Source organism: Gavialis gangeticus, unplaced genomic scaffold, assembly GCF_001723915.1.
Source record: "Gavialis gangeticus isolate Ggan-Ray unplaced genomic scaffold, GavGan_comp1, whole genome shotgun sequence".
Classification (NCBI taxonomy): domain Eukaryota; kingdom Metazoa; phylum Chordata; order Crocodylia; family Gavialidae; genus Gavialis; species Gavialis gangeticus.
The window spans coordinates 126,894,258-126,911,605 of record NW_017729032.1 but is presented as its reverse complement, the minus strand read 5'-3'; the positions used below and the strand labels follow the sequence as shown (position 1 = coordinate 126,911,605).

Genomic DNA, 17,348 nt, shown 5'->3' with positions numbered 1-17,348 from the left:
AGCAAACAAGATGGGGGAATAGATTTGCTGTTTGTTATACACAGAATTGTCTAATTTATTCTTATAGGAAATGACATTCAGCAAAGATCTCCATTACGCACTTTTATTTCTCCCAATGCTCTATTTGGGCTGTGGTTAATTTTTTAACAAAAGTCCAAATCAGTTTGTCTTGGATTAATGATTATACTAAAGTGAATTGACCTGCTAAACTGCAGCTGGAAATACGCAGGGTAGGCAGTCTCTCATTTTATTTTTAAGTCACAATTTTGGAGGCAGGGGAGATTGAGGTGTTACTCTGAATGCTACGTTTAGATACTGTTACATGCAGGAACAGTTACTAACCTGTCATATTCCTAGCTGATTATTTTTACTGATGTTGTTCAGTGAATGCTCTCCTTTAAACAAACGTGTCAAAAACTAAAACTTCAACCAGAAAGCTGTTATGGAAGTGTTAAACAACGCTGAATCTTCACTGGAAGCACTGTATATAGATTGGTCCTAAATAGATTCCAATGATATGATATTAAATGCCAAACTTGCTTTGGTAGACAAAGATTGGGTGCAAATATGTCTCATTTCAATAATACTTAATGCTTCCCCTTCCAAACTTTTTCAAAGAGTATCTTCTGATGTACAGTAGGGAAAGTCTTTTGTTTAATGGAAGTGAAGCATATCTTTTTCTGATGGGAGTACTTGCTTTTGAGTTTTTCTGTGCATTTTAGTTTTCCCTTTTATTTTTTAACTTATTAACTCTGACAAGTAACCTCTTGGTTGTGAACAATTTAATTCACAATTCATTTTTCTGATTCAAAGTGAACACGAGTGCCCTAATCCCCTAATGGGAATTAATTGCATGTTTCAGTGCTTAACTCTGATCCTTTCTCAATCCCCACTGGGACAAGTTTCTTCCTGAAGGATCTGTGTTTGTTATTCAAAACACAATCTGAAAGGTAATGATTTTTCTTATAAAAGGGAGTCAGAGCAACCGAATATTAATGTTCTTTTTATTGTAAGGGAATGAGCTTTATCCAAAACCTCATTTTATGTCAGGAAGGGGAAATTACACTGAACTATATCTGATAAAACACTGAGCGAATCCTGGTGGTCTTTTTTGTCCACGTGAAAGCTGTTTAAAGTAGGTTGCTTTTTTTGTGGTTGGTAAAGAATATTCTTGTATGGAAATGAGTTGTTTCCTTCACTGAGAAAAATTACCATGGCAGTAGTCAGAAGGGACACTGGACATTTTAAATGACACTCCTGTTGACCAGTAATGTGACCCTGTGATTAATCTAACTCTAACCCATCTGCCATATTTGGTAGCTCACGAAAACAAGAACAAATAGTGGAAAACATGTTAATCCTTGATTCTGCATTTGTTTTTTAAAGGGTTTCATACTATTTGAATATTGTTTATCAAGGCTCTTTCAAAAAGAGTCCCAGGCTCTCCTCTGATGTTCTGTCTGGCAATTAGCTGCCAAACTGCTGTGTTGGGTGAAACTGAGACAGCCTCTGAGCAGCTTAGTGACTGATGGAAAAATTTGGAAAAGCATCAAACAGTCTGAAACTGCTTTTGTTACACAACAACAATGAGGGAGGAAGGAGGAGATACTCTGAAAGATAGCCAAGGAACAGTGAATCTAGGGTTTTTCATATCTTTCACTATAGCAACCCCTTTTTCCTTTGAAGGGTATGTGCAAAATTAAGCCAAGACTGAACAAAATATTTTTATGGCCTGGACTGTCAAAATTTGCAATACCTATGAAATGCAAATCACAGCAGGAGGTCAGATTTGGCATCTGAGGAGGGCTTGAACTGTGTGTCCTGTACCTGCCTCTTGCCACCCATTGTGAACGCTGAAATGTACAGATTTTCTTTCAACTGATATGTGTGCAAATCATAATTTACTGTTCAGGCAGGAAAGAATGGCCCTGTTGTCAATGTACTTCTAAGAACCACCACCTCTGGTGTTTTCCACTCGGTATATTGTTTGTCATCTGATTGTTACAAACACGAGGGAGAACCTTGCTGTCTAAATGCCTGAGTCCCTGCACTTTTAACTATAGCTTTTAAAATACCACTGATTTCATTTCAGATCTAATTTTTCCAAGCATCCCATGCAAATCTGGTATTATTTAGATTATTTGCAGTGTTTGAATTCACAGATGCTGACTCATGAAGCTGTTACAGAAAATTCGTCAGTACATTGCACGAAACAACCCCACGCTACACTGGGCTTTTCCCACTGCAGTCTTACTCTGCCTCTCTTTGAGACATTGCCTTTCCCTTCAAAAGCTGGTAGCACACATTTGTACAGTCCTCTTGTGTCAGGGGCATTATTCATCCTCTCTTCTGCTAATGCCAGAGTTCATCCCTTGTCTTGGTGAATGCCCAGGCTGTATATATTTAGATCACTGCTCCTACAAACATTGCCACAGCTTTGCTCTTGCTTCATTTCCAATTTCATGTTGTGACCCAGCTTGTAGCACTCTATGGAAAAATAAGCCTTCCTATCTCTCTCCCTCTCTGCTAAATGTTGTCATGCAACATAGCACGATCTTGTGTTCAACCACTTTAATTTTGTTATCAAATGACTAATGCTACATTATTCCACGAGACAAGTAGACACGCAAGCTCCCATACTGAAATGGAGCTACTGTAATCTGTAAGAGCAGAGATACAGTTGCTTCAGTATGGAATATTACTCTAGCAAAAGGGGTCTCTGCTATGGGGAGGGATGAACTTAATGACACATTTTCTTTTATTAGGGAAGAAAACACCCAAGCAGCTAGGACTCCAGTCCTCTGAGATCACTAGACTGAATGTATCAAATGCAATCTTAAAGATTCCTGTCTTCAATCCTCTGTTTTCTAGCCATACAGGTATAATTTAGAAATGTTACTGCCAGTACACAGTACATGTAAGTTAGCTAGTTAAGTAAAGAATTCTCACTGGTTTTGGTAAAGGACATAAAAACTGTATAACAGTGACAAAAATAATCATCTTGGTTTGAATCTATGAACCTATGAATCACCAAGTATTGTCCCGCAACAACTGAAGCAAGACTCCTGTAACTGGGGGAATCAAGAAGCAATCTAGTTTCACTAAGGTTCAGAAACATCATTACTGTAGTCCATTACCCAAGTTACCTGTGTGCACGTACTTCTAGAATATGCTAAGTTTTCAACTAAAAATGTTTTACAAAGCAGTTTTCTTAGTAATACTTATTTTTGTCCTTCTCAGTTCCTTCTGTAAGTAGAATGGCCCATGTCTTCGTGTATGGTACCCTTAAAAAAGGCCAGCCTAACTACCAGCACATGATCAACAGTACCCATGGGACAGCAAAATTCCAAGGCAGGGGCCATACTGTGGAGAAATACCCTTTGGTGATTGCAGGAAAATATAACATTCCTTATTTGCTGAACATGCCAGGAACAGGCCACCATGTTGCTGGAGAGATTTATACTGTTGATGACCAGATGCTGCAATTCCTTGATGAATTTGAAGGCTGCCCAGACATGTATCAGCGTACTCCAGTGAGAATTGCAGTAGTAGAGTGGAAAGGTAAAAGCAGTGCACCTGAAGAGAGACCAGCTGTTAACAGCATTATGGAATGCTTTGTGTATAGCACAACTACCTTCCAGCCAGAGTGGGTAAATCTCCCATACTATGACAATTATGATTCCCTTGGGAAACATGGCCTTTGTTATGTGCTCCGTGAAAGCAGAGATTAAAAATGGAAGATAACGACGTACCTGAAGAAGATGCATTAAGCCTATGTTGATCAGAAGCCTCTAAAGTAAAGCTATAATACCATGGATTGAAACATAAGACATCTGTAAACTTTCAACCACAAACTTTATTGATTCTAAGGTTAGGATAAGGCCAGAAACTGACACCTAGCCTTACTAAATTCTATTTGCCCTCTCACCCAAGGAAAATAATTGGAGGTTTTCAAGTGGTGAAGGATATACCTTTGGTTTCTGCACAGTATAATCATCAAAATAAAAGGGCAGATAAATGAACTTATTTTTTACCAGATTTGGTGCATTTTCATGACAGTTTTGCAAGCCTGGGAAAACAAGATGATGAAATACAGCTAAAAGAAGTGCCCTGCGAAAATGACTCAGCTTTAAATATTGGCTTTTGTATTGGTATTTATTTTACTGCACAGAACAGCAAATGTGTACTGAATCTATGTTAAGTGCTGCATGAAAGAATTTAGACTGATACAGGAATCATGGTAAAGAGAATTAAGAGCATTCTGAGACTAGAAAAGAATGCCTGTTGCTCTGCATTGTAAAATAAACTATTCTGGATTTTCTCTGTTAAACATAACTGGTTAACTTGATAATAAGTATTGTTGTGAGATCGTTTAAGTCTAAGACATCATTGAATGAAATCTCAGGAATATCAAAGAGTTAAATTTAAACTCATGTTTTTATTTGGTCCCAGTAGACCAGACTAGCACTTTTGGTGCCATTACGGTCCACTGGGTAAATCTGTGTTTAGGGACTCTTAAAACACTGGTTTTAACTGCCCAACACACTATAACACATATAAGAGTTCGTAACAGCGCTTATGTATCAGTGAGACGTTAGCTAAAAGTCTTGAAGAAACCTTTCTTGCAAAAATTGCATGTGTGCGCAAACTAAGCTGTCTTATTTAAGGGGAAAACATTTTTTCAGTCATATAATTTAAACCCCCCCAAGGATGTGGTGAGTTAGGTGTTTAAATCTGGGGCAACATTAGTTTAAGGCAGAGATTTAATCCTTTTTTCCCCTTCCCCCTTTTTGCACAATTTGGACTTAATGCTACCTGCTCTGTCCTGTATGTTCTTTGGGTATAACATTAATAAACCAAATGTTACATTTAATATCCAAACTTGTGACATTAGGGAAGTTAAATGTATAATATTTTTCATGTGGAAAGAATGTAATTACATTTTTAATGAGGCTTCTTGCAGTGGGCAATACCATGTCAGGACTACGTCCTCCCCTTGTTCCACAGCACATATCCAACTGATGACAATGGGAGATTTGCAAACTGATGTAGGACATAATACGTTCTTATTAAATTCTTAAACTTTTAATTAGTAAAGTTACTATTGCAGGATCATTCAAGAGGAAATGATACAGGGCACTTGAAATTCCCTGGTAAAATATAATCAGTCTTTTTTCAGACTGCCTAACACAAGAGTACACTGAGTCGCATGTAGATTTTCTTCAGTAGTATCAGGCTAAAATATGTGTTGTTTTTTTTTTTAATGAAGGGCAATCTGTAGACTCTGACCTAGGTCCACTTACACATTAAGCAGACTGAGAGATTGCCACAGCCTGCTCCAAAACTAGGACAGTGGAATGGAAACACTATTGAATATTGAATTAAAATATATTGATTCCTGACAGGGTAAAGTGGTGAGATACAGAACAGGAAGTTAAGCATGCTTGAGTCCTAACCTGACTAATTCCTTTCTGCGCTTTGGGCAAATCAGCAAGCCTTTCATTGTGCTACTCTTCTCTGCGGGCAGGGAGATGGGTAAAGCTGGTGGAATGGTGCTTTTAATTTCTCTCCCTCTGCATACATTAAGGACATTTGCACCATTGTAAAGGCAGTCAGTACACTAGTCTGAGTGTCCTTAATGGACACAGACTTTCAGCCTCAGTTTCCCCATTTGTGAAACAGGGATAATAATTATCTATTAAGCACACAGCTGCAAGGTAATGTTATTCTGCAGGCATTAGTTAATTATCAGCAATAGAAGCAGCTCAAGAAGCATTATATTACCCTCTACCAAATTAAGTAGAAATTGCCTTCTAGCAAAGGCTCACACTTTCACACTTGAGTGTATAGACATCTTAAATCAAACATCTCAAGCAAAAGGAGTCTTTGGGTAAAATTTGAATTTGAAAATAAAAGTCACTGAGATTTGCCTAAGTCATATGGATGCTTTTGGAAGTGTTACCTTTTATCCCTAATATATAAGATGCTGAGCGTACCCCCATAAGTAGATGAGATCCTTCTAGTAATGGTGAACTACCACAGATTCATATGTTCCCCACCCCCACCTAGCCCTCTCCGGTCAGCTTACTTTTGGGTAGTTGCAAAATTCACAAACCAGGAGTAAATAAACTTCTCTCTTAAGCTGCTTCTTTTTTTAAACTGAAGATGGTTTGCACAAAATACACTGAATCCAGCTTCACCACCAGCTGGTCTGGTGCTCTGAGGTAGTGGGAGGAAACTAGAAAAATACAGAAATCCATGCTCACCAATTAGGAAAGGTCTTGCATTTTGTTCTTCATTGCAGATGTTCTTGTTTGGTCAATGAGATGGGTATCAATAGAATATCTTATAGCAGGAAGGACTATCGCTCTATATTCCCTCCATGTGCACTCCTTTCCAGGTCGTATCTGACTTCTCTTATTGTATTTTTAGTTTCCTACCACTATAAGGCAACTGTAGATGGTGCTAAATCACTAATTGTCCCAGTTCTTTTTGTGGAGGTACTGCATAGTAGCAATTGATAGTCTACTAAATGTAGTAGGCTGGAGTTAAATCTTCCTCTCCCATGAGTGCTTGGAAGCCTATACACTTACAGGGAGGAAGAACCTGCCTCAAGCGTCATCTTGGGATGGTTCAAGAGCTGGGCCAACTATTTCCAGAAGAGCCTGCATCAAGTGAAGAGTGGAAAGGAAAATGAGAGAAGGACTTTGGAAAGGAATACAATTCCTGGAGGTCTGCGCATCAGATTGTGGAAAAAGTCTGCCACCAGCAAAAGAAAACGTTGTAGGTGTTCTAAGTATATTCTGTGCAGTAACTTCAAAGTGCTAATGAATATAATAAATCTGAATAGAAATAAAGTCCTTTGCAATAACTGTTTAATGTCTATAACACTCAGTAACAGCAAAATTGCTCAGTTTGTTCTTTGGGGATTTTTTTACTTTTACTCATTACTTCATGAAAGTGGGTTCATGCCCATATGAACTAACATGGCTGAAGTTATTTACTTAAACACTCAAAGAGGCTTTAGCATTTTAAAGAAGAAATACTGATTTTTTTTAATTGAAATTTATTGGATATTGAAAATCAGAGACCGTTACAAATCTTATGTACAAGTACCTATGTATAGAAGTAAAAATCTGAGATCTGTTGTCAGTTTTGGTAGCTGCATGGGTCATCTTACATTTATGCAATAAATACAACTATGAAATCTGCTGCCTGGAAACATCTGTCTTTCAGATTTCCACATAATATTGCCTTCGTTTTATATTTCTGATAGATAGACATAAAGAGTTCATTGACCTGGATGAAGATGTGAAATAAATGTGTTTCATTCCAGTTCCACCAGCAGATCTCCTTCCCCAACGGTCTCACCAGCCTTACAGTGCACAATTTTCACCTGCAGTTAAGAGACGGAAATGATTTTAAATCTTCCCAGAAAACGTGATTCAGCCTTAGTTCACACAACATATGTTAATGGATATGCCAGACTGTACAGGACATGCAGAGTTAATGGTGAGATAACTGAATTTGTAATACAGAATAGCTTGGGAGAGCTCATCCTCTAAAGGTATGTAGGCACCCCACTCCTGTTGATAAATGTTCAAGACCTGGGAGGATTTGGGCCTCAGTGTCAGAGTGCACTTACAGGAGTTACAGCACAAGATGTTTGGGTTTTGGTTCTTTAACTGTTTGCTCAGGTCTTACCAAACTCCCAGCCTGTAACACTGAAGCAGCTTGACTTTTCAACATGCTCAGTTTGTATTTTTCATTGAAATACAACACTATTAAAATGAACACTGCACTTTCTCTCCCCTGTGCATGGTTTTTCCTGCCAAGTCGCTGCTGCATTAGGATATGCGTGCACAAACTCTTCGTTCAAGACAGAGAACACTTCGTTAAGGTGGTATCATAACAGAGTCCTATGGCCTTTGTTCCTTTCTCTCAATATGTAAGTATGGGAATTTAAAGGCTCAAATTAAAATGATGGAGAAACTAGGAAATGAAGTTAACGCCTTTTAGGTACTGCTTCTGAAATGTTCTGAGTTGAAATCAAGGAAATGAACAAACATTAGAAAACCAGAAAATACAGACATAAGGTGGTGGTTTCTGCAAAAGCTAGTAGTGCCACAGCTTTGACCCTGCTGTGGAGAGATGCCAAGAATTCAGCACATCACAGACTGTGTGTTATCCCTTCCTGAAGAGTCGTAAGTAAAAATAAAACAGAATAAAAAAAAACCCCCAAAGAACCTTAATTGTTAAATAACTGCAACTCTAGAGGAATCCCACATTCAATCATGGTTTTCTGAATTATTTTTTTCGCCTTCTACCAGCTCCACATACCTAATATATATGAGACTAGACTAGCTTCATTGCTATAGGGGGTATTCCAAATAATTATGTTTGGCGCTCCATTTCTTTGCGTGTGCATCCACTGCAATCCCAAAATTGTGTGCGCATTTCATGTAGATTTACGTAAGCAGTCTCTAAACCAGATAGCATGGGTACTGACGGCAGAACAACCACAGCAACCTGAACCTCAGCTGCCTAAAGTAATTACCTAAGGACCTGGGTCAGTTTTGCAGCCTGCAGAAGACACCATGCTTCCTCAGCTAAATTGAGGAGGAGCCAAGTTAGCTTTGCTATGTTTACCCAAACTGCAGTACACCCCTGGATTGCACTGGAGACATTGTCAAAAACAAAACAAAAAACAACACATGAAAGTCCTCTGTACTCAAGCACATTGTTGGGCTTTCAAAACAGATGTTTATTTCCAAATATTTTCCCCCTCCTGCCAGGCTTCTGTTTAATCTTTTATTAAACAGAAGTCCCCAAAATTTTGGCATAGAAAACACACTTTACTTATAGTCTGAACTCAGCAATCTTCCAAAAACCTTCTCTTCTTTTACACAAACCTAAGTTTCAGCAGAAACTGAAGATCACTGAATCTCCTCCCCTGCCCCCCTCTCCTGCTGCCCTGTGCTACTTGAAAGTTTCTGGAGGTCATTGTGGCTAAATTCTAGTTCTGACACGTTACCCCATAAATGTTCAGTCTGGAGCCAATATAAGTCCAGTGAAATCCTCCTTCCTTTACTCATTTTACAATCTCCTGTAACAGGCACAAATTAAAAAACAGATAAGCCCTAGTGAATTGTTTTAGCAGCTAAGAATATAAAAGTGGGGTTTGGGTGTTGAAAATCCTGACAGAAAAAAGGGAAATGGAAAATCTTCCATGCGAAGACAAATGAAACCAAAGGACATGAAGTAGATTCAAAAGAAAAAACCCTACATCTAGTCTAGTGCCAAGAATATCAAGTACTTCACCACTGCCTTAGCATTGGGTTGCATTCACAGTAGGAATCATAACTTTGAATTTTGGAATGGGTGACCATGGCATTTTTCTCATAACGTAATGATTTATATTTATCAAAGGCCCTTAATAAACAGACTTGGTAAATGAATCTCTATACGTTCCCAACTTGTTTTAGTTTTTCTAAAGGATTGTATCTTGTTAAAAAAGGGAGACCTTTGGAAAAGCAAAATAATACTCTGTGGTAGACAGCAGGCCCAACTCATGCCAGTGCATGATTTAAGTCCTAATTTAAGGGTTTGAGAGGGACATGGCCAGGCCAAATTTTACCCTGATGCAGAGGGAAAGGGCATCTGCAGAGGGACAGATGATGTCTGTCACCAGATGTGCATGGAGAAAGCTGAAAGGAAAGTTTAAACTAAGAACAGGAAAATTTGGGTTTAAACTGCAAGCTGTGACTATGGGAAACTAGGGTGAACAACAAGCAACTATTAAGGGGATAAAGGAAATCGGCAAAAATCACATCTAAATTCTGACAAGTAAGCAAAAGCATAAGGAAAAATGACAGGCAAGGCCTTGTAGCACAAGAACTCTTCTCGAAGGCTAACAGCAAAGACTCCACAGTGTAAAAGCAGGAAATGAGAAAGGATGTGAAAGAGTATGTGCTGCTTCCTCCACCTGTAATTTCTTTAGTGGATTCTGATTCTGCATCAGGACTTGCTGCAGAAGGGGAAGCTTGGGTCCAATCCCTATCCAGGGACTGACTATTCCATTATTTCATCCAGAGACCATTTTACATGAAGTGCATAAATCAGCCCTTGGAGGAGTGCTGGACACCCAGGTCCATCCCTTTCCCAGGCAAGTGACCTCATCACCGGACTAGAAAGTCCTACTCCTTCTCTCCTTGTTCCAATGCACGGGGAATTCTGTTTTGTACAGCAGTCCGGCTCTCCTGTTCCCTGGGCCAACAATTTAACCACCGAGCTCCTGTGCAATAGAAGGGCATTTCTTTTTGCTCAAAGAGCCTGAGCCTCTTTCTGCTCTTCACTGGAAAAGGACAAATTAGATGCTTCTGTCTAGCTTAGTTTGGGGCTGTGAATCCTGGTGTGACACAGGAGCTTCCCTGCAGTCCAGAATTAGGTGCTTAAGTCCTCAAAAGCGGTGAGATCCAGCCCTGCCATGAGCCTTTCTCATGGGCCCTCCCTGCTCAGCAGGCTGCCTGTTACATATCTCACTCTGAGATACATAATTGCCCCATGCTCTCAGTGAGGAGTTCACTGTACCTAACTCAGGCTGTTGGGATTCCAGTCCAAGAGGCAGGCACCTAAAAGCTGTGACACAGGGCTTGGCAGGGGAAGTACTGCAGATTTAGCCCTTTGTGTGTAACAGCCTCGTGCCTCAACCAAATCTCACAGATACATTTGCTTGTAATGTTAACCTTGTTCATCGACGCTGCAGAAATACTCTCTGTGCCTTGTTCATTATTTGCATTTAATGAATTAACTTGCAAACAGATCTCTTATGATTCCCTTAAAGTATGGAATTTGGAGAAGTGGCTGCAGCACCTTCACGCTTTCAATCCAACTTCCCAAACTGCTCTAGCTTAGAAAAACAAATTGTTTTGAAGAACTAATTTACATTACTTCTTGCAGCCTGTAAAACCAGTTCATGCTGTGTCATCTGAGTCCCGTAACTAACAGTTTCTATGCAGATCTAAATAAACATTAAAAATTAAAGGCACTTCATCTCAAAAGAGCTAGAGTGAAGAACAACTGTACTTCTAATACTATAACAGTCACAGCTCCCCTCCTCGGTCAGTAAACTCCAATTTGACAAGTTGCACACAGGTTAAAATGACATAAAGAAACATACCTTGCCAGTTTTAGCAGCAATCAGACTGTTCTGCATTTTCATAGCTTCGATCACACAAATCTCTTGACCTTCTGAGACCTGGTAAAATTTAAGCAGTACAAAATAAGGAAAGAAGATTTTAAAATGCTCTAAACTCTTTCTGCACAAAACACCTATTTGTTCCGTAGGCACAGTTTATCAAAGACTAAAACATGTTTTGCAGAACAGCTAAACTCAACTCATCACACACAAGTCCACAGCACAATATGATGATGTGCTCTGGGTTGCCACTGGCTAATCAAAATTAGAACAGAGAAGAAGTAAAACATAAAAACACCCTCAAAGTGATCCTCCCCCCACACATCCCGCATTCACAACTTGAACTTTCTACACTCACAGTCTACAGCCGTCATAGTATGACATCAATAAAGGCCAGACCAAAATTTAATTTGTGTGGATTTGGCGGTGGAGCCTCTGCTGTGCTTCCCTGGCTCAGAGCCCAGGGACACTAATCCTGATTCAGAAGCCAAAAGTTTCTTGGCATTAGTCCTGTGAAGCATGGACCAGAGGCTTTGACAATACCCAGCAGACTAGTGCTGAGCAAAAAGTCACACCTTTGCACATGTCAGTACATATATGGTGGCTGATGACTTCAGACGGACTTAACTGAGCATGCTTACAGGGAAACACCAAGCTTTAGCCACAGGGGAGGGACCACAGGGGCAAAATGGTAATTTTCACCACAGCTGATGGCCCTTAAAGAGAAACACTCAAGTTTCCTCTTTCTGCTTGTTTGCACTCTGCTAACAGGCATATGCAAGCCTGAGGTCATGAGCAACCCACTGTGCTGCTCTGCTGCTGGGCTGGCTGTGGCTAGGAGTTAAATTCTCTTTTCGATGCCTTTGACTATGCTGCACAACGGAAACAAGCCACTTGAGGTTTTACCCTCCTTCAGCAGGTTACCTATTTATGAGGAAAAACCAGTGTGGTCCAAAAACTCATCCCTGGCACAAGCCCAAGGACTACAAGAGGACTCTTGGATGCAAGTGATGATCATTCAGAGATGTCAGCCCATGGATTTATGGTCTGGATAGAAGTGGAGCTCTACCCTAAGCTCTAGTAGTAACTCACTGGTAGCTTTGTTTACTGCCTATAAAGGATGTACTTTTCCTGAGATCTCTGGGTGATCTTCATGGACAGCCTTATAGCTTAGATTGCTCAGTGTCTTTGAGCTGTGTCTTCCTTTCTTGAACTGTTCATGTGTTTAAAGCTGTTTAGTTTGAAGGCTGTTTTTGTTGGGCTTTTTCCATACAGGTCCCTTCCAGCCCCTAAAGTCTACGAAACCTATGAAACTATGTAAAGCACGTGATTCACCAGGATGTCAAATTTAGGAATAACCTCCTTGTGAAGGAAGCTGTATGCAATGTTATGCAGGCATCTTCTCTCAGTGCATCACTACCTGGGATATATCTAGGATGAAGGTTTAAACAGTTTGGGAGGATCCTATCCATCAGAGATGGATGAGGACACAGTGAAGAGATCCTGTATATGGATATATTCTCTTGTTTTAACAAGACTTCTCTTAGGAAGATACACGCTAGCAGTATGCGCGTGTCTCAAATGCTGTTTTAAGCTGGAATTAATTGTGTATTTTTAAACAATGGCTGCCAAGCATCAAACTCTACCATGCAGAAGCAGTCAAGCTTCTGAGCAAGGCAGAGAGAAGAAAGTCAGTACTGGACAAAAAAGAAGTGTCTGCAATATCCCCCACAGACTGTCAACAGCAATCTGGAAGTTTTGGAGCAAGTTGTATCACGTTTGCTAGAGAAACACTATGTTGAAATTTGAAGAAACAACCAACACTATAAATACTGCAATTCCATCTTGAGATTCAGGCAACAAGTTTACATCATTAACAGCCTGAGATGCTATGTATAGCATCACACACTTGCTCTTTGTTATGAGTTATTTCCCCTCTATTTTATCTCCACCTGTCTTTTGTCTCTCTTCCTCCACACCTGCTGCTCTGTCTTTAGCCCTTTTTCCAGTAAGTCTCTCTCCTTCCTGCTTCTCATCTTTATTTTCCCCTCCCCTCCCACTGTTATGCTTTTCTTCCATCTGCTCTGAACTCTTCATCCATATCTGAGGTTACGAGTGCAATCATGGGTTTGGAAGCTATTAATGTATACGGTTTGGTTTAAAAACAAAAATCCAAACCTAAATTAAACTAAGAATTTGAAAAGTTTTTCATGGGAATATAAACAAGAGAAATCAAAACCAAACCTAGTTCAGCTATGGCTGAAACTCAAATCTACAAAAGAGCTACAACAGTTCCCATAATGACCCCTCAGAAAGGTTCAGGGCCATGTAAAAGAAGACTGGGCTTCAGAAATTCATAAGAGCTGGGAAATTCAATCCCAGGTCTCCTACTGAGTCAGTGCACTATCAGGGGCCAATCACTTTGGTCATGAGTTTCAATTCTGGGTTCTTCTGATTAGATACCTACCTTACCAGTTATTGGGAGCTCTGGCTAGTTTAGACCTCTGAAAATCTAGGAATTTAGGGCATGGCAATACTACCTCCTCAGGAGGTCAGGGCCATTGCAATGAGGTTTACAGGTCTGTACGCAGCTCCTCACAATATGGATGTAATGCAGTTTTTTTTTTAATGTAATACTGGGAATAAGCCAAAATACATTACATCTGTTTTGGGAGGCAGCAGACTATACCCTAGCACAGGCTACAGGCAGTTCTCAGGCTCAAGCCCTAATTATGGAGTTGGGTGTCTAATTTCAGATGTACACATTGTCAGAAAATTTAGCCCAAACTGAAGTTCCTGTCTCTAAAATAGATCCACTGATCAGCTAGTATGCAAGCTAATCTTTTAGATGTTGTTGCACAGAGCTTTGAAAATGTAATTATTCCTAAAGTGCTAAATAGAGTTGTGTCTGTGCATCTTGGGTGTACTGTACTACAAACAGTATTAAATACTAGTGTGATGGATAAGTGTGAAAACCTGTATTTGGAACCTCCCAGCTTCTGTTTTGTGTTTACAGGATGACTATAAAGAGTTGGTCTTTTATAGGGGAAAAAACACACAGACAAAGTAAGAGTCAACATCCTGTACTCTTGTTAATTTAGAAGGAAGACCGCATTTTCAGTAGGTCCCCGTGTTAAAATGCTGTGACAGCCCTTTTGATAATGAGCAATTTGTTTAAAATTACTTTGGCAAAAATGTCACTTAAGCACAGAAGTTTAATCATTGTCCTTACGTTAAACCTTTATAGCTCCTTTCATTGTGTTGCAAAGCAACAAATCCTAAAATTAGGCACTTGTACCTCTCTATTTTCTCCCTCTCTCTTTTGGGCTTTGTCCAATTTCTTTCATTACATAATTGCATGTATCCTTTAGCCTGTCTGTATCATTAGGCTGTAAATTAAAATCTTAGTGATGTGTATAGCTTTTTCCTCGCTCCCTTATTTAAAGATAAACATGGGCTTTCCAAAATACTGTACTCTTTTCATACGGTTAGATTTCTTCCACTGCATGTTAAAACTATGAAATTCAATTCTGATTTGCAATTATCGTTACATTTTAAATTTACAGTGATGACCAAGATCAGTCAAAACAAATACATAAAAACAAACAAAAAACCAATTTTGATTGATCTGAGCCCAGGAAACTAACTTGTGCTTTTTGGTAAAAAGAAACAAAACAATATCCTTTTTAAAAAAAGTTTTATGCTATACAGAGACCCACTTTTATACTACTTGGGTTAATGTTAACATGGACATGAAAAAAAGTACTTAAACTTGTAAAATGCATTTTTACTGCAACAGCAGATATTTTAATAATTTATGTTTTTAGTTCAGTTTTGTAATTTTATCAAACATCCAAAACGGAAAGAACTGAAGTGAAGGGCACCTAATATCCAACTGTTTCTAACAATTTAGACATGAAATTTAGGAATGGTAAATAACACTGATTGCATAACTTAATCTGAATTTAAAAGAAAATATTACATACAATATATGGAACTGTCTTCAATGCGTTTCTAACCGATAACTGAGGATGAGAAATGGAAGTGGAATTTGAAAAAGAAACAACACCAAACTATTTCCATTATACCAGAGAAGGAGCATAAAGATAATTGTATTCTCAGAGAAGACTTTAAAATACAATAAGACAACTAGTATCTGAGGACATTACCACTACAAGATCTTTATGAGTATAGTGAACTCTAAGACTTTTGTGAATCATTTGATAAAGACTTAATGATTGTGACAGGATGTCTTCTATGTTAGGCTTACAAAATGGTCACAAGCCCCACAAGTCTTTTTGATAAACCCAATCAGCACTGATGTATTTCTCCACTCTGTCTAATTGGTGTAAAGTTTGTAGATCTGAATCCTGTATCTTTCATCCAGCTTACTGCGTCCTCTCCTTTGACATAGGGTCAAGGTTCACATTCGCATCCGATTATCAAAGTGGCACTCATTAAGCAGCAGCCTGCCTCGCACCAAAATGAGTTAGCTTGAAGGAAAACTCAGCCCATTTACTCAGCAGATTTCAGCATTTTAAGGAGGCCTGAATGTCACACAGTATTGCTACATTTTGAAGAGTTTCAGACATCTCCAGCTGATGATTAATTGTGAGTGATGGGAAATAAAATCCAGTAAAGCCAGCTGCTTGCCATGGTCGGCAAAATTACTATAATGGATATAGGCTGCCAATTTTCCAGTTTTACTGGCAAGTCTTCCAAGTGTAATTAAGGGAAGTTATAAATGATATGGAAATCTATCAAGTCCCATTTATTTTCAGAGGACTCTTTCCCCAGAGACTTTTATCTTCAAGCTTATAGTTTGCTTTGTTGTGCTAATGATTTAAACCACTTCTTATTTCTGATTAAAGCCCCCAATATCCTTCATAAGAAGTTAGATCCACTTCTTTCACAAAGATTTAAAGAAACAGAAACCTTTTTAAGTTGTGTTTTGTGAACTAAGCTGAGCCCTTGCTTCCCCTGTGGAAACGTAACAGAATACGCTGCATCCATCTACCTTTTGAGTTTCAGGCTGTCAGTAACCTCAAGGACAGCAAAAAGTTTGGGAGAAGAGTTGAATTTAAAAAAAAACAAAACAAAAACAAAGAAAAAGGAGAAAGAAAACAGAAAAACAAAAGCTAAAGACTGTAGAAGCTGTCTGATATACTAGACATTTAGCAGAGGGTGGTGTTGCTTGCTAATGTTGTTTGATTTGGAATAAAAGCATGAAAATGATGTGCAAAGGCCTAAAATTGGAGATGGAATACTGTGCAGTCATCCTTCACATTTCTCAATTTCATCCTTCAGAGCCACAAAATGGGGGTGATACAGTTACTGGATGAGATTTACAGTAACAGCTGTGGTCTTCCCACACAAGGGAGGACCTTCTAATGGGCTAAGGTCTGTTTTGAACAGACGGGGAGTAACAAAACAAGGTTCCCTATTAAGGCCGAGCAGTAATATTCCTGATAAAGGAAACAAGAGTAGTGGTAAGATTGCCTTTAAGAGACCTAAATCCCCTGTTGTTGTTTAAAAAAATAGAGCTATTTTAGAAACTGCTAACTGCTAAATAAATAAATTTAAAAAAAAAGACTAAAGGGATAAAAATGCTGGAGATTTTTTTTTAATCTACTCTCTAGCAACTGTAAAGAATGCATAGGAACCAGTGCCAGTGGCATATGGCTTTCTACTGTGCTAAACATTCATACAAAAGACAGGTTCATCAGTCATTGGAGTATCTGGATAAAAAATTAGCTCCTGATGGATGGTATTTAGAGCTTACCTGCTGCTAGTACATTACCAGAGAAACACAGGTTTTGAAACCCACATGACATTAGAAACTGCAGACCATGAAATACCCCACGTGCAAGTGCACATAATGTACGCCAGGTTATACAAAATAATAAATAAGCTATTTAAACCCTCTGCATAAAATTGGGCCCGCTGCAAGGAACCCTGGGTCAGTCCTACACAGGCCAATTAATGCACAGCATCTGCTGTATAGAAGCAGTGCATGAAGCACTTCCGAATGATTTCAGCAATTAAAAGAAAACTGTTTCCTGCCTGTTCTGACAGCAACGGTTTCAATGCAAGAGTGAGCATCAAATCATTGTGGAGCTGAAAAAACTAAAGCCTTTTTTTTTTTTTTTTT

At 39.0% G+C, this 17,348-nt stretch overlaps 2 protein-coding genes across 2 annotated transcripts in view; one reads left to right on the top strand and one right to left on the bottom strand.

Annotated features, from left to right (window-relative positions):
• Nucleotides 1-1,228: 1,228 nt before the first annotated feature.
• On the top strand, nt 1,229-7,200 carry GGACT (gamma-glutamylamine cyclotransferase). Its single transcript, XM_019524469.1, has 2 exons — nt 1,229-2,879; nt 3,241-7,200. Exons 1-2 carry the CDS (start codon nt 2,735-2,737, stop codon nt 3,729-3,731), a joined length of 636 nt encoding a protein of 211 aa, XP_019380014.1. The 5' UTR covers nt 1,229-2,734; the 3' UTR covers nt 3,732-7,200.
• Nucleotides 4,804-17,348, bottom strand: part of PCCA (propionyl-CoA carboxylase alpha subunit) — a 569,837-nt gene continuing 557,292 nt past the window's right edge. The window contains exons 23-24 of the mRNA XM_019523836.1: nt 11,180-11,257; nt 4,804-7,396 (exon numbers count right to left, since the gene is read on the bottom strand). Coding sequence (XP_019379381.1) covers nt 7,328-7,396; nt 11,180-11,257 — 147 coding nt within the window. The 3' untranslated portion in view covers nt 4,804-7,327. The remainder of the gene's footprint in view (nt 7,397-11,179; nt 11,258-17,348) is intronic.